The 24301-nt window shown below is 50.7% G+C and overlaps 1 protein-coding gene across 3 annotated transcripts in view; it reads right to left on the bottom strand.

Moving 5' to 3' along the window:
• Positions 1–13718: 13718 nt before the first annotated feature.
• Positions 13719–24301, bottom strand: part of LOC148151360 (putative G protein-coupled receptor 139) — a 127844-nt gene continuing 117261 nt past the window's right edge. For all 3 annotated transcript variants that reach the window (XM_087983893.1, XM_087983904.1, XM_087983900.1), the window contains one exon: positions 13719–15649. In XM_087983893.1, coding sequence (XP_087840019.1) covers positions 14667–15649 — 983 coding nt within the window. In that variant the 3' untranslated portion in view covers positions 13719–14666. The remainder of the gene's footprint in view (positions 15650–24301) is intronic.

Genomic DNA, 24301 nt, shown 5'->3' with positions numbered 1-24301 from the left:
GGGAGAGGGCATTTAATTCAGCAGGGTGGGGGTGTACCGGGGGAGAGGGCATTTAATTCAGCAGGGTGGGGGTGTACCGGGGAGAGGACATTTAATTCAGCAGTGTGGGGGTGTACTGGGGAGAGGGCACTTAATTCAGCAGGGTGAGGGTATACTTGGGAGAGGGCAATTAATTCGGCAGGGTGGGGGTGTATGGGGTGTGGGCATTTAATTCAGCAGGGTGGGGGTGTACCTGGGAGAGGGGATTTAATTGAGCAGGTTATGGGGTGTACCAGGGAGAGGGCATTTAATTCAGCAGTGTGGCGGTGTACTGGGGTGAGGGCATTTAATTCAGCAGGGTGGGGGTGTACCTGGGGAGAGGGCATCTAATTCAGCAGGGTGGGGGTGTACTGGGGTGAGGGCATTTAATTCAGCAGGATGGGGGTGTACCTGGGGAGAGGGCATCTAATTCAGCAGGGTGGGGGTGTACTGGGGAGAGGGCATTTAATTCAGCAGGGTGGGGGTGCACCTGCTGAGGGCATTTAATTCAGCAGGGTGGGGTTGTACTGGGGAGAGGGCATTTAATTCAGCAGAGTGGGCGTGTACTGGGGTGGGGGCATTTAATTCAGCAGGGTGGGGGTGTACTGGGGAGAGGGCATTTAATTCAGCAGGGTGGGGGTGTACCAGGGAGAGGGGATTTAATTCAGCAGGGCGGGGGTGTACTGGAGAGAGGGCATTTAATTCAGCAGGGTGGGGGTGTACCAGGGCGAGGGCATTTAATTCAGCAGGGTGGGGGTGTACTGGGGTGAGGGCATTTAATTCAGCAAAGTGGGGGTGTACTGGGGTGGGGGCATTTAATTCAGCAGGGTGGGGGTGTACCGGGGAGAGGGCATTTAATTCAGCAGGGTGGGGGTGTACCTGGGGAGAGGGCATTTAATTCAGCAGAGTGGGGGTGTACTGGGGTGGGGGCATTTAATTCAGCAGGGTGGGGGTGTACTGGGGTGAGTGCATTTAATTCAGCAGGGTGGGGGTGCATTGGGGAGAGGACATTTAATTCAGCAGGGTGGGGGTGTACCGGGGAGAGGGCATTTAATTCAGCAGGGTGGGGGTGTACTGGGGTGAGGGCATTTAATTCAGCAGGGTGGGGGTGTACTTGGGAGAGGGCACTTAATTCGGCAGGGTGGGGGTGTACGGGGTGTGGGCATTTAATTCAGCAAGGTGGGGGTGTATTGGCGAGAGGGCATTTAAATCAGCAGGGTGGGGCGGTACCGGGGAGAGGGCACTTAATTCAGCAGGGTGGGTGTGTACCTGGGAGAGGGCATTTAAATCAGCAGGGTGGGGTGGTACCGGGGAGTGGGCATTTAATTCAGCAGGGTGGGGGTGCACCCGGGAGAGGGCATTTAATTCAGCAGGTTAGGGGGTGTACGGGGGAGAGGGCACTTAATTCAGCAGGGTGGGGGTGTACTGGGGTGAGGGCAATTTATTCAGCAGGGTGGGGGTGTACCGGGGAGAGGGCATTTAATTCAGCAGGGTGGGGGTGTACCGGGGAGAGGGGATTTAATTCAGCAGGGTGGGGGTGTACTGGGGAGAGGGCATTTAATTCAGCAGGGTGGGGGTGTACCGGGGAGAGGGGATTTAATTCAGCAGGGTGGGGGTGTACCGGGGAGAGGGGATTTAATTCAGCAGGGTGAGGGTGTACCTGAGGGAGGGCATTTAATTCAGCAGGGTGGGGGTGTACCAGGGAGAGGGGATTTAATTCAGCAGGGTGGGGGTGTACCAGGGAGAGGGCATTTAATTCAGCAGGGTGAGGGTGTACCGGGGAGAGGGGATTTAATTCAGCAGGGTGGGGGTATATCGGGGAGAGGGCACTTAATTCAGCAGTGTGGGGTGTACTGGGGAGAGGGCATTTAATTCAGCAGGGTGGGGGTGTACCAGGGAGAGGGGATTTAATTCAGCAGGGTGAGGGTGTACCGGGGAGAGGGCACTTAATTCAGCAGGGTGGGGGTGTACTGGGGAGAGGGTATTTAATTCAGCAGGTTGGGGGTGTACCTGGGGGAGGGCATTTAATTCAGCAGAGTGGGTGTGTACTGGGGTGGGGGCATTTAATTCAGCAGGGTTGGGGTGTACTGGGGTGAGTGCATTTAATTCAGCAGGGTGGGGGTGTATTGCGGAGAGGGCAGTTAATTCAGCAGGGTGGCGGTGTACCGGGGTGAGGGCATTTAATTCAGCAGGGTGAGGGTGTACCTGGGGGAGGGCATTTAATTCAGCAGGGTGGGGGTGTACCAGGGAGAGGGGATTTAATTCAGGAGTGTGAGGGTGTACCGGGGTGAGGGCATTTAATTCAGCAGAGTGAGGGTGTACCTGGGGGAGGGCATTTAATTCAGCAGGGTGAGGGTGTACCGGGGGGAGGGCATTTAATTCAGCAGGGTGAGGGTGTACCTGGGGGAGGGCATTTAATTCAGCAGGGTGGGGGTGTACCGGGGAGAGGGCATTTAATTCAGCAGGGTGGGGGTGTACTGGGGAGAGGGCATTTAATTCAGCAGGGTGGGGGTGTACCGGGGTGAGGGCATTTAATTCAGCAGGATGGGGGTGTACCTGGGGAGAGGGCATCTAATTCAGGAGGGCGGTAGTGTACCGGGGTGAGGGCATTTAATTCAGCAGGGTGGGGTGCACCTGCTGAGGGCATTTAATTCAGCAGGTTGGGGGTGTACCAGTGGGTGGGCATTTAATTTAGCAGGTTGGGGGGATACCTGGGAGAGGGCACTTAATTCAGCAGGGTGGGGGTGTACTTGGGAGAGGGCATTTAATTCAGCAGGGTAGGGGTGTACCAGGGAGAGGGCATTTAATTCAGCAGGGTGGGGGTGTACCGGGGGAGAGGGCATTTAATTCAGCAGGGTAGGGGTGTACCAGGGAGAGGGCATTTAATTCAGCAATGTGGGGGTGTACCGGGGGAGAGGGCATTTCATTCAGCAGGGTGGGGGTGTACCGGGGAGAGGGCATTTAATTCAGCAGGGTGGGGGTGTACTGGGGAGAGGGCACTCAATTCAGCAGGGTGGGGGTATACTTGGGAGAGGGCAATTAATTCGGCAGGGTGGGGGTGTATGGGGTGTGGGCATTTAATTCAGCAGGGTAGGGGTGTACCTGGGAGAAGGGATTTAATTCAGCAGGGTGGGGGTGTACCTGGGAGAGGGCATTTAAATCAGCAGGGTGGGGGTGTACTGGGGTGAGGGCATTTAATTCAGCAGGGTGGGGGTGTACTTGGGAGAGGGCACTTAATTCGGCAGGGTGGGGGTGTACGGGGTGTGGGCATTTAATTCAGCAAGGTGGGGGTGTATTGGCGAGAGGGCATTTAAATCAGCAGGGTGGGGCGGTACCGGGGAGAGGGCATTTAAATCAGCAGGGTGGGGTGGTACCGGGGAGTGGGCATTTAATTCAGCAGGTTGTGGGTGTACTGGGGAGAGGGCATTTAATTCAGCAGGGTGGGGGTGTACCTGGGGGAGGGCATTTAATTCAGCAGGGTGGGGGTGTACCTGGGAGAGGGCATTTAAATCAGCAGGGTGGGGTGGTACCGGGGAGTGGGCATTTAATTCAGCAGGGTGTGGGTGTACTGGGGAGAGGGCATTTAATTCAGCAGGGTGGGGGTGTACCGGGGAGAGGGGATTTAATTCAGCAGGGTGGGGGTGTACCTGGGGAGAGGGGATTTAATTCAGCAGGGTGAGGGTGTACCGGGGAGAGGGGATTTAATTCAGCAGGGTGGGGGTATATCGGGGAGAGGGCACTTAATTCAGCAGGGTGGGAGTGTACCAGGGAGAGGGGATTTAATTCAGCAGGGTGAGGGTGTACCGGGGAGAGGGCACTTAATTCAGCAGGGTGGGGGTGTACTGGGGAGAGGGTATTTAATTCAGCAGTTTGGGGGTGTACCTGGGGGAGGGCATTTAATTCAGCAGGGTGGGGGTGTACCTGGGAGAAGGGATTTAATTGAGCAGGTTATGGGGTGTACGGGGGAGATGGCATTTAATTCATCAGGGTGGGGATGTACCGGGGAGAGGGCATTTAATTCAGCAGGGTGGGGGTGTACTGGGGTGAGGGCATTTAATTCAGCAGGGTGGGGGTGTACCTGGGGAGAGGGCATCTAATTCAGCAGGCTGGGGGTGTACCGGGGAGAGGGTATTTAATTCAGCAGGTTGGGGGTGTACCGGGGTGAGGGCATTTAATTCAGCAGGATGGGGGTGTACCTGGGGAGAGGGCATCTAATTCAGCAGGGTGGGGGTGTACTGGGGAGAGGGCATTTAATTCAGGAGGGCGGGGGTGTACCGGGGTGAGGGCATTTAATTCAGCAGGGTGGGGGTGTACCGGTGGGAGGGCATTTAATTCAGCAGGGTAGGGGTGTACCAGGGAGAGGGCATTTAATTCAGCAGGGTGGGGGTGTACCGGGGAGAGGGCATTTAATTCAGCAGGTTGGGGGTGTACCTGGGGGAGGGCATTTAATTCAGCAGAGTGGGTGTGTACTGGGGTGGGGGCATTTAATTCAGCAGGGTTGGGGTGTACTGGGGTGAGTGCATTTAATTCAGCAGGGTGGGGGTGTACCGGGGTGAGGGCATTTAATTCAGCAGGGTGGGGGTGTACCGGGGTGAGGGCATTTAATTCAGCAGGGTGGGGGTGTACCAGGGAGAGGGGATTTAATTCAGCAGGGTGGGGGTGTACTGGGGTGAGGGCATTTAATTCAGCAGAGTGAGGGTGTACCTGGGGGAGGGCATTTAATTCAGCAGGGTGGGGGTGTACCAGGGAGAGGGGATTTAATTCAGCGGGGTGGGGGTGTACTGGGGTGAGGGCATTTAATTCAGCAGAGTGAGGGTGTACCTGGGGGAGGGCATTTAATTCAGCAGGGTGAGGGTGTACCGGGGAGAGGGCATTTAATTCAGCAGGGTGAGGATGTACCTGGGGGAGGGCATTTAATTCAGCAGGGTGGGGGTGTACCGGGGAGAGGGCATTTAATTCAGCAGGGTGGGGGTGTACCAGGGAGAGGGGATTTAATTCAGCAGGGTGAGGGTGTACCTGGGGGAGGGCATTTAATTCAGCAGGGTGGGGGAGTACCTGGGGGAGGGCATTTAATTCAGCAGGGTGAGGGTGTACCTGGGTGAGGGCATTTAATTCAGCAGGGTGGGGGTGTACTGGGGAGAGGGCATTTAATTCAGCAGGGTGGGGGTGTACCTGGGGGAGGGCATTTAATTCAGCAGGGTGGGGGTGTACCGGAGAGAGGGCATCTAATTCAGCAGGGTGGGGGTGTACCGGGGTGGGGCATTTAATTCAGCAGGATGGGGGTGTACCTGGGGAGAGGGCATCTAATTCAGCAGGGTGGGGGTGTACTGGGGAGAGGGCATTTAATTCAGGAGGGCGGTGGTGTACCGGGGTGAGGGCATTTAATTCAGCAAGGTGGGGTGCACCTGCTGAGGGCATTTAATTCAGCAGGTTGGGGGTGTACTGGGGAGAGGGCATTTAATTCAGCAGGGTGGGGGTGTACCGGTGGGTGGGCATTTAATTCAGCAGGTTGCGGGGATACCTGGGAGAGGGCACTTAATTCAGCAGGGTGGGGGTGTACTTGGGAGAGGGCATTTAATTCAGCAGGGTAGGGGTGTACCAGGGAGAGGGCATTTAATTCAGCAGGGTGGGGGTGTACCGGGGGAGAGGGCATTTAATTCAGCAGGGTGGGGGTGTACCGGGGAGAGGACATTTAATTCAGCAGTGTGGGGGTGTACTGGGGAGAGGGCACTTAATTCAGCAGGGTGAGGGTATACTTGGGAGAGGGCAATTAATTCGGCAGGGTGGGGGTGTATGGGGTGTGGGCATTTAATTCAGCAGGGTGGGGGTGTACCTGGGAGAGGGGATTTAATTGAGCAGGTTATGGGGTGTACCAGGGAGAGGGCATTTAATTCAGCAGTGTGGCGGTGTACTGGGGTGAGGGCATTTAATTCAGCAGGGTGGGGGTGTACCTGGGGAGAGGGCATCTAATTCAGCAGGGTGGGGGTGTACTGGGGTGAGGGCATTTAATTCAGCAGGATGGGGGTGTACCTGGGGAGAGGGCATCTAATTCAGCAGGGTGGGGGTGTACTGGGGAGAGGGCATTTAATTCAGGAGGGCGGGGGTGTACCGGGGTGAGGGCATTTAATTCAGCAGGGTGGGGGTGCACCTGCTGAGCGCATTTAATTCAGCAGTGTGGGGGTGTACCGGTGGGAGGGCATTTAATTCAGCAGGGTGGGGGGTTACCTGGGAGAGGGCACTTAATTCAGCAGGGTGGGGGTGTACTTGTGAGAGGGCATTTAATTCAGCAGGGTAGGGGTGTACCAGGGAGAGGGCATTTAATTCAGCAGGGTGGGGGTGTACTGGGGTGAGGGCATTTAATTCAGCAGGGTGGGGGTGTACCTGGGGAGAGGGCATCTAATTCAGCAGGGTGGGGGTGTACTGGGGTGAGGGCATTTAATTCAGCAGGATGGGGGTGTACCTGGGGAGAGGGCATCTAATTCAGCAGGGTGGGGGTGTACTGGGGAGAGGGCATTTAATTCAGGAGGGCGGGGGTGTACCGGGGTGAGGGCATTTAATTCAGCAGGGTGGGGGTGCACCTGCTGAGCGCATTTAATTCAGCAGTGTGGGGGTGTACCGGTGGGAGGGCATTTAATTCAGCAGGGTGGGGGGTTACCTGGGAGAGGGCACTTAATTCAGCAGGGTGGGGGTGTACTTGTGAGAGGGCATTTAATTCAGCAGGGTAGGGGTGTACCAGGGAGAGGGCATTTAATTCAGCAGGGTGGGGGTGTACCGGGGAGAGGGCATTTAATTCAGCAGGGTGGGGGTGTACTGGGGAGAGGGCACTTAATTCAGCAGGGTGGGGGTATACTTGGGAGAGGGCAATTAATTCGGCAGGGTGGGGGTGTATGGGGTGTGGGCATTTAATTCAGCAGGGTGGGGGTGTACCGGTGGGAGGGCATTTAATTCAGCATGGTGGGGGATACCTGGGAGAGGGCACTTAATTCAGCAGGGTGGGGGTGTACTTGGGAGAGGGCATTTAATTCAGCAGGGTTAGGGTGTACTGGGGTGAGGGCATTTAATTCAGCAGGGAGCAGGTGTACCGGGGATAGGGCATTTAATTCAGCAGGATGGGGGTGTACCGGGGAGAGGGCATTTAATTCAGCAGGGTGGGGGTGTACCGGGGAGAGGGCATTTAATTGAGCAGGTTAGGGGGTGTACGGGGGAGAGGGCACTTAATTCAGCAGGATGGGGGTGTACCGGGGAGAGGGCATTTAATTCAGCAGGATGGGGGTGTACCGGGGAGAGGGCATTTAATTCAGCAGGATTGGGGTGTACCGGGGAGAGGGCATTTAATTCACCAGGGTGGGGGTGTACCGGGGAGAGGGGATTTCATTCAGCAGGGTGGGGGTGTACCGGGGAGAGGGGATTTAATTCAGCAGGGTGGGGGTGTACCGGGGAGAGGGCATTTAATTCAACAGGGTGGGGGTGTACCGGGGGAGAGGGCATTTAATTCAGCAGGGTGGGGGTGTACCAGGGAGAGGGTATTTAATTCAGCAGGGTGGGGGTGTACCGGGGACAGGGGACTTAATTCAGCAAGGTGGGGGTGTACTGGGAAGAGGGCATTTAATTTAGCAGGGTGGGGTGTACCGGGGAGAGGGGATTTAATTCAGCAGTGTGGGGGTGTACCGGGGAGAGGGCATTTAATTCAGCAGGATGGGGGTGTACCGGGGAGAGGGCATTTAATTCAGCAGGGTGGGGGTGTACCGGGGAGAGGGGATTTAATTCAGCAGGGTGGGGGTGTACTGGGGAGAGGGCATTTAATTCACCAGGGTGGGGGTGTACCGGGGGAGAGGGCATTTAATTCAGCAGGGTGGGGGTGTACCGGGGAGAGGGCATTTAATTCAGCAGGGTGAGGGTGTACCGGGGACAGGGGATTTAATTCAGCAGGGTGGGGGTGTACTGGGGAGAGGGCATTTAATTCAGCAGGTTGGGGGTGTACCGGGGAGAGGGCATTTAATTCAGCAGGGTGGGAGTGTACCGGGGAGAGGGCATTTAATTCAGCAGGTTAGGGGGGGTACGGGGGAGAGGGCACTTAATTCAGCAGGGTGGGTGTGTACTGGGGAGAGGGATTTAATTCAGCAGGGTGGGGGTGTACCGGGGAGAGGGCATTTAATTCAGCAGGGTGGGGGTGTACCGGGGAGAGGGGATTTAATTCAGCAAGGTGGGGGTGTACCGGGGGAGAGGGCATTTAATTCAGCAGGGTGGGGGTGTACCTGGGGAGAGGGCATCTAATTCAGCAGGGTGGGGGTGTATCGGGGAGAGGGCATTTAATTCAGCAGGGTGGGGGTGTACTGGGGAGAGGGCATTTAATTCAGCAGGGTGGGTGTGTACCGGGGTGAGGGCATTTAATTCAGCAGGGTGGGGGTGTACTGGGGAGAGGGCATTTAATTCAGCAGGGTGGGGGTGCACCTGCTGAGGGCATTTAATTCAGCAGGGTGGGGGTGTACTGGGGAGAGGGCATTTAATTCAGCAGGGTGGGGGTGTACCGGGGGGAGGGCATTTAATTCAGCAGGGTGGGGGGTTACTTGGGAGAGGGCACTTAATTCAGCAGAGTGTGGGTGTACTTGGGACAGGGCATTTAATTCAGCAGTGTAGGGGTGTACCAGGGAGAGGGCATTTAATTCAGCAGGGTGGGGGTGTACTTGGGAGAGGGCACTTAATTCAGCAGGTTGGGGGTATACTTGGGAGAGGGCAATTAATTCGGCAGGGTGGGGGTGTTTGGGGTGAGGGCATTTAATTCACCAGGGAGAAGGTGTACAGGCGAGAGGGCATTTAATTCAGCAGGTTAGGGGTTGTACCGGGGAGAGGGCATTTAATTCAGCAGGGTGGTGATGTACAGGGGAGAGGGCACTTAATTCAGCAGGGTGGGTGTGTACTGGGTTGAGGGCATTTAATTCAGCAGGGAGAAGGTGTACCGGGGAGAGGGCATTTAATTCAGCAGGGTGGGGGTGTTCCGGGGGAGAGGGCATTTAATTCAGCAGGGTGGGGATGTACCGGGGAGAGGGCATTTAATTCAGCAGGGTGGGGGTGTACCGGGGAGAGGGGATTTAATTCAGCAGGGTGGGGGTGTACTGGGGAGAGTGCATTAAATTCAGCAGCGTGGGGATGTACCGGGGAGAGGGCATTTACTTCAGCAGGGTGGGGGTGTACCGTGGAGAGGGCATTTAATTCAGCAGGTTAGGGGGTGTACGGGGGAGTGGGCACTTAATTCAGCAGGGTGGGGGTGTACTGGGGAGAGTACATTTAATACAGCAGGGTGGGGGTATACTGGGGAGAGGGCATTTAATTCAGCAGGGTGGGTGTGTACTGGGGTGAGGGCATTTAATTCAGCAGGGTGGGGGTGTACTAGGGTGAGGGCATTTAATTCAGCAGGGTGGGGGTGTACCTGGGAGAGGGCACTTAATTCAGCAGGGTGGGGGTGTACCTGGGGAGAGGGCGTCTAATTCATCACGGTGGGGGTGTACTGGGGTGAGGGCATTTAATTCAGCAGGGTGGGGGTGTACCTGGGAGACAGCATTTAATTCAGCAGGGTGCGGGTGTACCTGGGAGAGGGCATTTAATTCAGCAGGGTGGGGGTGTCCTGGGGAGAGGGGATTTAATTCAGCAGGGTGGGGGTGTACCGGGGAGAGGGCACTTAATTCAGCAGGGTGGGGGTGTACCGGGGAGCGGGCATTTAATTCAGCAGGGTGGGGGTGTACTGGGGTGAGGGCATTTAATACAGCAGGGTGGGGGTGTACTGGGGTGAGGGCATTTAATTCAGCAGGGTGGGGTGTACTGGGGAGAGTACATTTAATACAGCAGGGTGGGGATGTTCCAGGGGGAGGGCATTTAATTCAGCAGGGTGGGGGTGTACCGGGGAGAGGGCACTTAATTCAGCAGGGTGGGGGTGTACCGGGGAGCGGGCATTTAATTCAGCAGGGCGGAGGTGTACTGGGGTGAGGGCATTTAATTCAGCAGGGTGGGGGTGTACTGGGGTGAGAGCATTTAATTCAGCAGGGTGGGGATGTATCGGGGGAGGGCACTTAATTCAGCAGGGTGGGGGTGTACCTGGGAGCGGGCATTTAACTCAGCAGGGTGGGGTGTCCTGGGGAGAGGGGATTTAATTCAGCAGGGTGGGCGTGTACTGGGGTGAGGGCATTTAATTCAGCAGGGTGGGGGTGTACCTGGGGAGAGGGCATCTAATTCAGCAGGGTGGGGCTGTACTGGGGTGAGGGCATTTAATTCAGCAGGGTGGGGGTGTACCTGGGGAGAGGGCATCTAATTCAGCAGGGTGGGGCTGTACTGGGGTGAGGGCATTTAATTCAGCAGGGTGGGGGTGTACCTGGGGAGAGGGCATCTAATTCAGCAGGGTGGGGCTGTACTGGGGTGAGGGCATTTAATTCAGCAGGGTGGGGGTGTACCTGGGGAGAGGGCATCTAATTCAGCATGATGGTGGTGTACCGGGGTGAGGGCATTTAATTCAGCAGGGTGGGGGTGTACTGGGGAGAGGGCATTTAATTCAGCAGGGTGGGGGTGTACTTGGGAGAGGGCATTTAATTCAGCAGGGTGTGGGTGTACTTGGGAGAGGGCACTTAATTCAGCAGGGTGGGGGTATACTTTGGAGACGGCAATTAATTCGGCAGGGTGGGGGTGTACAGGGTGTGGGCATTTAATTCAGCAGGGTGGGAGTGTACCTGGAAGAGGGCATTTAATACAGCAGGGTGGGGGTGTACCGGGGAGAGGGCATTAAATTCAGCAGCGTGGGGATGTACCGGGGAGAGGGCATTTACTTCAGCAGGGTGGGGGTGTACCGTGGAGAGGGCATTTAATTCAGCAGGTTAGGGGGTGTACGGGGGAGTGGGCACTTAATTCAGCAGGGTGGGGGTGTACTGGGGAGAGTACATTTAATACAGCAGGGTGGGGGTATACTGGGGAAAGGGCATTTAATTAAGCAGGGTGGGTGTGTACTGGGGTGAGGGCATTTAATTCAGCAGGGTGGGGGTGTACTGGGGTGAGGGCATTTAATTCAGCAGGGTGGGGGTGTACCTGGGAGAGGGCACTTAATTCAGCAGGGTGGGGGTGTACCTGGGGAGAGGGCGTCTAATTCATCACGGTGGGGGTGTACTGGGGTGAGGGCATTTAATTCAGCAGGGTGGGGGTGTACCTGGCAGACAGCATTTAATTCAGCAGGGTGGGGGTGTACCTGGGAGAGGGCATTTAATTCAGCAAGGTGGGGGTATACTTTGGAGACGGCAATTAATTCGGCAGGGTGGGGTGTACAGGGTGTGGGCATTTAATTCAGCAGGGTGGGAGTGTACCTGGAAGAGGGCATTTAATACAGCAGGGTGGGGGTGTACCTGGGAGAGGGCACTTAATTCAGCAGGGTGGGGGTGTACCTGGGGAGAGGGCGTCTAATTCATCACGGTGGGGGTGTACTGGGGTGAGGGCATTTAATTCAGCAGGGTGGGGGTGTACCTGGGAGACAGCATTTAATTCAGCAGGGTGGGGGTGTACCTGGGAGAGGGCATTTAATTCAGCAGGGTGGGGGTGTACCGGGGAGCGGGCATTTAATTGAGCAGGGTGGGGGTGGGGGTGTACCTGGGGAGAGGGCGTCTAATTCATCACGGTGGGGGTGTACTGGGGTGAGGGCATTTAATTCAGCAGGGTGGGGGTGTACCTGGGAGACAGCATTTAATTCAGCAGGGTGGGGGTGTACCGGGGAGAGGGCACTTAATTCAGCAGGGTGGGGGTGTACCGGGGAGCGGGCATTTAATTGAGCAGGGTGGGGGTGTACTGGGGTGAGGGCATTTAATTCAGCAGGGTGGGGGTGTACTGGGGTGAGGGCATTTAATTCAGCAGGGTGGGGTGTACTGGGGAGAGTACATTTAATACAGCAGGGTGGGGATGTTCCAGGGGGAGGGCATTTAATTCAGCAGGGCGGAGGTGTACTGGGGTGAGGGCATTTAATTCAGCAGGGTGGGGGTGTACTGGGGTGAGGGCATTTAATTCAGCAGGGTGGGGGTGTATCGGGGGGAGGGCACTTAATTCAGCAGGGTGGGGGTGTACCTGGGAGCGGGCATTTAATTCAGCAGGGTGGGGTGTCCCGGGGAGAGGGGATTTAATTCAGCAGGGTGGGCGTGTACTGGGGTGAGGGCATTTAATTCAGCAGGGTGGGGTTGTCCCGGGGAGAGGGGATTTAATTCAGCAGGGTGGGGGTGTACTGGGGTGAGGGCATTTAATTCAGCAGGGTGGGGGTGTACTGGGGTGAGGGCATTTAATTCATCAGGGTGAGTGTGTACTGGGGTGAGAGCATTTAATTCAGCAGGGTGGGGGTGTACGGGGGAGAGGGCACTTTATTCAGCAGGGTGGGGGTATACTGGGGAGAGTACATTTAATTCAGCAGGGTGGGGATGTACCGGGGGGAGGCCATTTAATTCAGCAGGGTGGGTGTGTACTGTGGTGAGGGCATTTAATTCAGCAGGGTGGGGGTGTACCTGGGGAGAGGGCATCTAATTCAGCATGATGGTGGTGTACTGGGGTGAGGGCATTTAATTCAGCAGGGTGTGGGTGTACTTGGGAGAGGGCACTTAATTCAGCAGGGTGGGGGTATACTTTGGAGACGGCAATTAATTCGGCAGGGTGGGGGTGTACAGGGTGTGGGCATTTAATTCAGCAGGGTGGGAGTGTACCTGGAAGAGGGCATTTAATTCAGCAGGGTGGGGTGTACCGGGGAGAGGGCATTTAATTCAGCAGGGTGGGGGTGTACTGGGGTGAGGGCATTTAATTCAGCAGGGTGGGGGTGTAATGGGGAGAGTGGATTTAATTGAGCAGGTTAGGGGGTGTACTGGGGTGAGGGCACTTAATTCAGCAGGGTGGGGGTGTACTGGGGTGAGGGCATTTAATTCAGCAGGGTGGGGGTGTACTGGGGAGAGGGCAGTTAATTCAGCAGGGTGGGGGTGTACCGGGGAGAGGGCATTTAATTCAGCAGGATGGGGGTGTACCGGGGAGAGGGCATTTAATTCAGCCGGGTGGGGATATACCCGGGGGAGGGCATTTAATTCAGCAGTGTGGGGGTACCTGGGAGAGGGCATTTAATTGAGCAGTGTGGGTGTGTACCTGGGAGGGGGCATTTAATTCAACAGGGTGGGTGTGTACTCGGGAGAAGGCATTTAGTTCAGCAGGGTGGGGGTGTACTCGGGAGAGGGCATTTAGTTCAGCAGGGTAGGGGTGTACCTGGGAGCGGGCAAATAATTGGGTGAGGTAATTAATCGGGCAGGTTGGTGATGCATTCAGTTGAGGGCATTTAATGGGGTGTGTGGTGGTTTACATGCAGAGGTTTGGGGGACACTCGCTCGGTGACTGTGCAGTCAGTGCTGGAAATGTGTTGCTGAAAAAGCGCAGCAGGTCAGGCAGCATCCAAGGAGCAGGAGAATCGACGTTTCGGGCATGAGCCCTTCTTCAGGAATGATTCCAACCATTTCTTTTGAAAAATGGAACCGCCCTCTGTCCAATGGAATTGCTGAGCTACTGTCTCAGATAAATATTTCTTGATCCAATCATACCTGAATCGCTGGCTCACCTTTCTCACCCTGAATCCAGCATCATTTATGGCTGTTACAGATTTTTAAAATAATTTGCAGCTCTTTAGATCTTAATAAAATGTATGCTGGGTGTTGTGTGCTTATTCACTGAATAAGAAGGAAGCATTTATTGCAATTAAGTACATTCATTTAAACAGACAGACACAAAAGCTATTATAGTTGTACAGCCTTACAGTCTTGCAGCCTAATCTACAATTGATTTTTGTTACTACTGGGGAAGCTGCACTACAGTTACAATTCAGCACTGAGATCTTGTGGCATTGGGTCGGTCCTGCACCTCCCTCTCTAACGGCGTTGTGGGTCTACCTACGCATCATGGACTGCAGCGGTTCAAGAAGGCAACTCACCACTGCCTTCTCAAGGTCAGTTAGAGACTGGCCAGCGATGCCTACATCCTGTGAATACATTTTTAAAAAGTCCAGAGAATATGGGCCTCATCTATTCAATCTCGCAGCATAGGTCAACCTTTTCATTCCAGAAATCCTGTCTCATCTCCAATGGACTAACGCTTACTTTAGCTACTCTGCTCCTTTTATATAGAAAGCTCTTACAATCAGTTTTTGTGTTCTCAGCTAGTTAACTCATTTTCTGCCTCTCATTTTATGGGTTGCCCTTTCTTAACCCCCAACCTCCAAGTTTACTACTATTCTTTGTATGTTATAAGTACCTTATTTTAATCTAATATCATTTTCCTATCACCTAATATTACTTCCTTGGCAAGTCAGCGATGGATGACTCATGTTGAGTCTGTGCTCATAAATGGCATGTGTTTGCATTGAACATTTTGAACAGTGTTTTGAACAGTTTCCTACAGTGTATTCAGCGCAGTACATTTTAGTCTTTTGACCCAACAAGCCTCTTTTCCCATGCTGATTTATGAAAGTTATTGAAACAGCTTTGCTTGGGATGAAAGTAGATCAGGTTCAAAATACATGCGGCATTCAACTATATTATGATCACTGTTTCCTTTTCTGAGAGGCTCTTTTATGATAAGAACACATTGCAGTGTACTGAGCCAATAGTGGGCTAATGACGTTGGGCAAATATTGTTGATGAAGCTCCAGTCCAGGCCCCATGAAGACTATAAACTTTCAAGTGTGTCTGTGAAGCAGGGCTCCTTGGTTTCTTACACTGGCAGGTCAGGACAAGGAAAAACTCTGTGCAAAATCGTTTACTGACGGCACAGTAGAGGAGGAAGTTGATGGCAGAATTTAACCACTGCAACATAATACCGATATCTGCAAACAGGTTGATGAGCTGGCTATAGTCATTTCTGTTGTGCTTTGGCGTGTTGTAGGCTGTCCTCAGGATGCAGTAGGTGACAAAACGAGGGAGCGACAGGAGCACAAAGGCGAAGGAGACGGTGAAGAGGATCAGGATGGACTTTTTCATCAGTTTGCGAGTGGTCACGCCGTTTATCGACCTGAGCTGCTCCCGGGTGAACATCCTGCTGGCCCTGTACAGCTGCTGGCCTATCAGGCAGTTGAAGAAGATAAGGAGGATGTAAGGGATGCCACCCGTGGTGAAGGTGTGGAACCAAACCACCACAGTGGAAAAGAAACGATCACTGTACGTGCAGATGGGCTGCAGAAGGGTCTGGTTGTGCAAGGTGACATTCTGCAACACCGAACTGTTGATCCAATAGGTAGGGAGTGCAATCAGATGTGAGACTAGGATGACACTCAGGATGATCCGAATGATCACTTTAGTCTGGGAGCATTGCCGCCTGGCTTGGGTGCTCTTTAGCACCAAGTAACGTTCCAAGGTAAAGACAATAACAATCCAAATAGAGCTGAATACGGAGCCATACTCCAGGACTGTGACTAGCCCACACCACGGAGAGCGGTTCCAGAAAGGGTTAGGGTCCAACCAACTCAAGCTCAGGTCCACTATTCCTCCGCAGAACAAGCTCATCGAGTCTACAATAGCCAGGGAAATCAGATAGAGTCTTGCAACCTTGGACATGCCACATTTCCTATAGTGGATGGTGTATATTGTCAAAAGATTGGCTGGAGAGAGACAGAGAAGCAAACAGTTAGACATTGTATTTGTAGCATGTCATGAGCATGACTTCTGATAATGAGTTAACTACAGAAAATCATACCAGTTCTATATCGACAGGACATTCAGGTAGTGGGTGGTCCCTGTGCTTACACATATTACCACTGCAGTGAATGAAAGTCAGATTGTAGTGCTGGGCCATCCTCTCTTTGATGTGGGAGCTGATGACATTTCCCTGAAGGAGGCAGTTTGGAAACTGTGACTTTTTTCTCTTGGATCTAAAACTCGTAATGCTAATCGGCAGAAAGCAAGTTTAGATTGCTGGGGTATATTTACCTTCCTGCAGCTTATAGCATACAACAAGTGTAAGAAAGAGATTGATATGGACGGGGTGCACCAATGAGAAACACGAGGCATAGGATTGTAAACATGGCTTAGAACATAGAACATTACAGCGCAATACTGACCCTTCGGCCCTCAATGTTGTGCTAACCTGTGGAACTAATCTGAAGGTGAAAGTGAGGACTGCAGATGCTGGAGATTGGAGTAAAGTTTAGAGTGGTGCTGGAAAAGCACAGCAGGTCAGGCAGCATCCGAGGAGCAGGAAAATCGACGTTTCGGGCAGGAGCCCTCCATCAGGAGTCAACTAATCTGAAGCTCATCTATCCTGAACAATTCCATTTTCATCCATATGTTTATCCAATGACTATTTAAATGCCCTTAAACTTGACGAGTCTACTCCTGCTATTGTCGCAGGCAATGTGTTCCACCCCCTTACTACTCTCTGAGTAAAGAAACTATCTCTGACATCTGCCCTATATCTATCACTCCTTAATTTAAAGCTATGTCCCCTCGTGCTAGCCATCACCATCTGAGGAAAAAGGCTTCCTGAACAAGGTAAAAAAGAAGGGGCTTCTGAGATGGATGCCACTTAATTGAACAGTTATGAAGCTTTGGACTCTCAAACAGGATGAAATCAGCAGTAAGGATGACCTGTTAAAACCTGTGAGACCAGGTCAAAATAACTTGTGGAAAATGAGTGATCATTCTGCAGAAGGGTATAACAAGTTGCAAGTAAGGTTGACAAAGTTAATTTTCAGGAGCCCTGGATTGGTGCTGTTTGGACTGTGCTCAAGTGCACTGACCACTGATGCTTGGTTCCTGGAAGAGACCTTGCTCCAATCCGAAACCCACTGGCTGAAGATGTTTCTGAGGGAGCTGTTATTTCCTTCAGCTTTCACAGTGCAAGGGTTGCATAGCACCGTGGCACAAGGAATACGGGGCTCTATGCTTACCAGACTTTGAAATATTCTAGGTACCTGGATGTTGGGTCCAAAGTTACAGACAGACAGAATGGCGATGAAAGCACATCAGGTAGATTCGGTTATGTAAGCAGATGAAATTGGAATGGTACTAATTCACAAGTTAGCTCCTGAACTGCCCAAGGAATGGTTAATACTTGCTCTGGATGTGATCCCAGTGTCAAGAGGCAACAAACTGGCCAGATCAAAGGGAGATAGTGTCTTCAAACTGACACATGAAGACGCTAGCTGCGGTGGTGATCACAATGCTGAGCACACTGCAGTGCTCACAAGGAACTTTTAGAGCTGTGATTAATGTATTACTTGCAGACTTGTTTAATTGTGAGATTAACCAACTTACATTAGATTTACCGTTTAACTGCATTAGGAGAAAGTGAGGACTGCAGATGCTGGAAATCAGTCAAAGCATGTGTTGCTGGAAAAGCACAGCAAGTCAGGCAGCATCCGAGGAGCAGGAGAATCGACGTTTCAGGCAAAAGCCCTTCATCAGGAATAAGGACTTATGCTCGAAATGTTGATTCTCCTGCTCCTCAGATGCTGCCTGACTGGCTATGCTTTTCCAGCACCACACTCTTCGACTCATTTAACTGCATTAGCCAATCTACCGATGTGCTACCTGGATTCCCTTGCAGCAGAGGAGATTGAGCGGGGATGTGATTGAGCTGCATCAAATCATGAGGGGCATAGACAGGACATCCACTGCCTGTAAGGGTGGTCGAGGCAGAAACTCTCATAACTTCTAAGAAGTATTTAGAGATACTTGTGATGCCAAGGCATGGAAGGTAATGGGCCAAGTCCTGGAAAATGGGATTGGGATAACTTGGTTGTTGTTTTGGAACGGTGCAGACTCGATGGGCTGAAGGGCCTTTCTGTGCTGTAGACCTCTATGATGCAGTGATTCAATCATGATAATTAATGCATGGTTAAGGAATACAAGTGCACCAGTTGCTTTAGGTTTGGCGATGGCAGCATGGAGTCATACAGTCGTAGAGATGTACAGCACGGAAACAGACCCTTCGGTCCAACCCGTCCACGTGAAGCCACTTGAGTAGTAGTTTCATGTGAAAAGTTTGGAAAAAGCCACTTTATAAATACTGAAGTAATCTCTACTGAGATACCTGTCAGTTGAGTTGACCTTCCATGACAATAGCACAAATGAAACTTAACAAAGAAGATGATACCTATTTCCGGAAAATCAGTAGATCTTCATTTTACCCAATTATTGAATCCCTTTAAGGAAACCTGCTCTTTTATTAGTTTGAAGTGAGTGAAGGGAACCTGTTAATTGTAACTGAATTAGGCGATAATCATATTCAACTGGTGGGGAATCATTGACATGGACGAGAGCAGCAGCAGCCTATGAATGGAGCTTGTAGGACGTGCGCTGTATTGCAATGAGTGCTCTAAATAAGAGCTCATGAAGGTTTAGTGGCTAAGCTCAGTATTTTGAACTTGGCCATCTGGATATTTGTGTTTTGACAATACCATAATCCTCCCAGTTCAGACAGAACATTTGGACTAACTGGCCCTCAGGCAGGCTTCTGCCAAACGTCCTCAAGGTAATTGATTGTGGACTGAGACAGGGAAAGGATTGTTTTGAAAACCAAAGGTTGTGAAAAGGATTACTGGCCTTTTTAAAAGCAGTTTCCTGATGTTCATCTGAAGTGTTGCTTACACTGGTGTTTGTTCAAACATGGAGAGTTGGGGAGCATTTAGTTACAGACACAGAAACATACAATCTACAAGCAGGAATAGACCATTTCAGCCCCTTGAGCGTGCTCCACCATTCAATATGATCATGGCTGATCCTTAATGCCATATTCTTGCTTTGTCCCCATACCCCTTAATGCCTTAAATGGCAAAAGATTTATATGTCCCTTGAATACAGTGATATAACCTGACCTCCACTACTTTCAATGGTAGTGAATTCCACAGAATCACCACCCTTTTGAGTGAATAAATGTTTCTTTATCTCAGTCCTAAATGGTCTACCTCATAGCCTGACACTGTGGTCCCTGGATCGAGACTCCCCAAACAAGGGAAACATCTTCCCTCAATCTAGTCTGTCCAGCCCAGTTAGAACTCCATACATTTGAAACAGATCCTCACGCATTCTTCTAAACTCTAGTGAATACCAGGCTTGGTCAAACCAACCTCTTCTCTTGGGCAGTCCTGCCATTCCCTATCAGCCCAGTGAATCTCTGCTGTACTCTCCCTCGATGACAAATATCTCCTCTCTTAGGTGGGGAGACCACAACTGCACACACAAGGTGCAGGATCTTATCACGGCCCTGTACAAATGCAGCGAGATGTCACTACTTCTGAATTCACCTTCCCCTTGTAACGAAGGCCACATACATTTCACCTTGCTAATTGCTTCCTGCACCTACCTGTCTACTTTCAATGTAGACAGGTATACAAGGACAACCAGACCCCTTTATATACCCCATTCCCTGATGTACCACCACAGAAGTAATACCCTGTCTTTCTACTTTTTGCTCTAGAATGCACAACAGTATGCTTATCCACATTATACTGCACCTGTAATGTGGTCACCCACTCAGTCAGCTGGATTAGATCATCCTGACACCTATGTGTATCCCCCTCACAATGCACAGTCCCACCTAACTTTGTGTCACCAGCAGACTTGGAAACATTGTATGTGGTTTCCTCATCCATGTCATTTATATATACCATGAGCAGTCAGGGCCAAAGTACTGAAGCGAGACAAGCTGGAGCCAAGGGGTTATATACAAATGCACCTTCAGCTGGCAACAAGTAGTTGATTGTTTGGTGTTTGGTGTTTGACCACAAAGCCATTCTTCCTGCCAGCAGCTATGGTGTGAATGTTTGTGGCAGACACCATGGGATCTCCGTGAAAGAAGATGCTGTCCTTTCTCTCCGTAGTAAAAACCACCTCAGGCCTGAAGAAGGCCGATTTATTTATCCCCCATCAGTCGCTGTAAGCTGTCACTTCTTAGCCAGTGCATCGGAGACTTTGTGAGTATGAGCCAGCTCTTTTTGACTCCTGCAAGTCAGTGAAAGTATTTGACAAAGCAAGACCCAGGGGCAGAAAGACCCGACAAGCCAAAAGACAAGTCTCCGCAACACCCTGAAGACAAGGGCCATTATGTGCACTTTACAAAATCTGTAATGTTTGTGGCCATTCCAGGAATAGTGGGACTTGATTTCCAGAGTGCTGCCCCAGAGTGAGGTGTAACGCTAACCATTCTGCAGCTAAAGAACTTTCTCAAGCTCTGTTTTGGAAAGGCTTTGCATGACTTTTCACCGTCTGACATTTCCCTGGCTCCAGCTCAGATCCTTTCCATTGTACACAGTTTTAATCATTGTCTGTTTAAACTCACCTTAACATGCGTTCCTAATGGAATTGGTTCCCTCGAATCCAAATTAGGATCCAAAAGTGAGAAAGACGAACAAAAACAAAGAGTACTTGGGCCCACTAATTCAGAATCCGATTCAAGAATATTTCAGCCAACTGGCACTATCTTGTTACAGTTCTCAACTAGGCTCAAGGCGCTAATTCAAAAGAACATGGCTTCGAATTTGAAATGGCCAAGACCACTCAGAATGACACTCAGCAAAAGCCCACTTACACACAAACAGAAAAACCAGATGCCTCCTCAAGTTGGGTGGAATGTGCCCAGTGGTGCTCCATATTGCTGGCTTGCTTGTGTCGGATTCCGAAGACAACGTCAAGGTGATGGGAACTTCCCATGGGTAAGGTAAAGGTGATGGGGGTCTTTCCCAAAATAATGTAATCTTCTCCCAGGTAATGGGGAATGTAAAGGTGGTGAATTTCTTTGCATGCATAATGGGCAGTGGAATCATTTCCAAGGATAATGTAATGGGATAATTCCCCAACGTTCTGGGATCTCACCCACACTGGCAGCTTTTTTGAAGTATGTTGAACAGTGAGACAAACTGTTTCGCAATTTCCCTCCTTTGGAGGAGCAACTGTTTGTTTTGCTTTCATCCAGATTTTAACTAATGTCATCTCACTGTTGCACAAGAACATAAAGTCATAGAGATGTACAGCATGGAAACAGATCCCTCGGTCCAACCCGTCCATGCCGACCAGATATCCCAACCCAATCTAGTCCCACCTGCCAGCACCTGGCTCATATCCCTCCAAACCCTTCCTATTCATAAACCTATCCAGATGCCTTTCAAATGTTGCAATTGTACCAGCCTCCACCACTTCCTCTGGCAGCTCATTCCATACACATACCACCCTCTGTGTGAAAACGTTGCCCCGTAGGTATCTTTTATATCTTTCCCCTCTAAGCCTAAACCTATGCCCTCCAGTTCTGTACTCCTCCACCCCAGGGAAAAGACTATTGTCCATTCATCCTATCCATGCCCCTCTTGATTTTATAAACCTCTATAAGGTCACTCCTCAGCCTCCGACGCTCCAGGGAAAACAGCCCCAGCCTGTTCAGCCTCTCCTTATCGCGAAAATCCTCCAACCTTGGCAACATCCTTGTTAAATCTTTTCTGAACCCTTTCAAGTTTCACAACATCTTTCTGATAGGAAGGTGACCAGAATTGCATGCAATATTCCAGCAATGGCCTAACCAATGTCCTGTACAGCCACAACATGACCTCCCAACTCCTGTACTCAATACTCTGACCAATGAAGGAAATCATACCAAACACCTTCTTCACCATCCTATCTACCTGCGACTCCACTTTCAAGGAGCTATGAACCTGCACTCCAAGGTCTCTTTCTTCAGCAACACTCCCTAGGACCTTACCATTACGTGTATAAGTCCTAAGATTTGCTTTCCCAAAATTAAACTCCATCTGCCACCTCTCAACTCATTGGCTCATCTGATCAAGATCCCATTGTAATCCAAGGTAAACTTATTTGCTGTCCACCACACCTCGCATTTATCTGTATTAAACTCCATCTGCCACTTCTCAGCCCATGGCCCATCTGGTCCAGATCCTGTTGTAATCTGAGGTAACCCTCTTCAATGTCCACTACACCTCCAATTTTGGTGTCATCTGCAAACTTACTAACTGTACCTCTTATGCTCGCATCCAAATCATTTATGTAAATGACAAAAAGTAGAGGACCCAGCACCGATCCTTGTGGCACTCCATTGGTCACAGGCCTCCAGTCTGAAAAACAGCCCTCCACCACCACCCTCTGTCTTCTACCTTTGAGCCAGTTCTGTATCCAAATGGCTAGTTCTCCCTGTATTCCGTGAGATCTAACCTTGCTAATCCGTCTCCCATGGGGAACCTTATCGAACACCTTACTGAAGTCTATATAGATCATATCCACCACTCTGCCCTCATCAATCCTCTTTGTTACTTCTTCAAAAAGCTCAAGTTTGTGAGACATGATTTCCCACACACAAAGACATGACATCAGTCCAAGACATGATGGATGATAAAGATCTTGTGTGTACTAAGATGGGTGCAAAATTGATTTGATTTAATTTAAGCTTTATTGCCATGTGTACAGGAGAACAGTGAAAAGTGCACAGTGTCGTCACACACAGCGCCACCTTAGATACAAAGCTACTTCGGTACAAAATGTAGGTGTGAGTCGTAACATAGAGAAACAAAGCTGAAAGTGAAGCATTACTGTTGTTCTTAGTATAAGTAAAAAAATAAAAAACTAAAGTTAAAGTTAACATTACAGTCCGTCCTAGTATTAAGTCAAAAGCTGTGGTTGCTGGAGATCTAAGATTAACAAAAATATGTTGGATCAGGTCTGCAACATCTGTGAAAAAAGAAAAGCAGAATTGACAGGTCAAGTTGAATATGATTTATCTTCAGTTCCGATTAAAAACCCTCATACCAGACTCGAAACGCTAATTCTGATTCTCTCTCTCTCCACAGATAGTGTCTGACCTACTGGCCTCTTCCAGCACTTTCTGCTTTTAAAAAAAATCTGGTTTGACTGCATCCATCTCAGTGTCATCTGGAACAACAATAATGGAATTATTTACTAACCAGAGCACAACGTCATTCACACATGGACCACAGCAGCTCATCACCACCACCTTCTCAAGGACAAGTAGGGATTTTCTTTTCATTCATTGACAGGATGAGGGTATCTCCAGGTAGACCAATTACTCAGACAGCAGTTATTGGTCAACCACATTGCTGTGGGTCTGGAGTCACATGTAAGTAGGATTCATTTCCCTAAAGAACATTAGTGAACCAATTGACAATGGATTCATGGTCATCACTTAGACTCTTAATTCCAGACCTTTTTTTAAAAACTGAATTCAAATTCCATCCTCTACCATGGCAGGACTTGAACCCAGGTTCCCCAGAACATTACCAGGGTTGCTAGATTAAGAGCCTAGTGTTAACATCACCAGGCCATTGCCTCCCCTGCAGGCCCAGTCAGTGACACCTACACCCCCATGAATGAACACACAAAAAACGTCAACTAAACTTCAAAACAATAGAAATGAACAAAATACTGCAGATGGTGGAAATCTGAAATGTAAAGAGGAACTCAGCAGGTCTGGCAACATCTATGGAGAGAGAAACACAGTTAACGTTTCAAATCCGTGATAAATCTCCTTCAGAACTTTCCACAGATGCTGCCAAATCTGTTCAATTTATCCAACACTTTGTTTTTATTTAAATAAAAAGATGGTGCCTTTCACATGAAATAAAATGCCACATTAAAGTTTACAGCGTGAATTCCTATTTTAGTCCTGGAATGATGATCTTAATGGAATGAATGCTGGGGCCAAAATTGAGTAAGTTGGCTGGACCAGAAAGCACTCTGTGGTGGTGTTAATGGACACATACATGACCTTTAGAGAGAAAGTATTGCGTCTGAGGATTGGAGGAGACTCATGTCTCTGAGTATCTTGTTCTCACCAGCTGAATATTCCATTTATCTTATTCAGTGGCGCGTTAGTCTTTGTTTCAAAATCTGTTGAGATTGTTTCAAGCCACAGTGCAAAAGGCCAAGGAAAGTATTTGAACTAATGAGCAGTTATTTTCATCCATCCGTGTGTCAGCGTCACTGACAGATGATTGAATTAAATACAGAGAACAGCCAGGGAATTCCTAAAGGCATGGCACTCATCCACAGATTCAATCAATAAGCACATCGACCTGGACCCAATATACCGGCCACTGCAGCGGACAGCTGGAACTGACAACTGTAAGCGGCAGAGTCAAACCACTATAAATGCCGGAGGAAACACCACAGAAGCACTTCACAGGAGGCTCCCAAGCACTGAGGGTGTCACCTAGACAGGGGACGAAACGTCTGCAACACAAATTCCCAGCTCGGCGAACAGAACCACAACAACGAGCACCCGAGCTACAAATCTT

Source organism: Chiloscyllium plagiosum, unplaced genomic scaffold, assembly GCF_037043375.1.
Source record: "Chiloscyllium plagiosum isolate Xiang-an unplaced genomic scaffold, Cpla_swu_hap1 HiC_scaffold_3, whole genome shotgun sequence".
Taxonomy (NCBI): domain Eukaryota; kingdom Metazoa; phylum Chordata; class Chondrichthyes; order Orectolobiformes; family Hemiscylliidae; genus Chiloscyllium; species Chiloscyllium plagiosum.
Note: the sequence above shows the minus strand (reverse complement) of the source record. Positions and strands in the feature narration are given on the sequence as shown.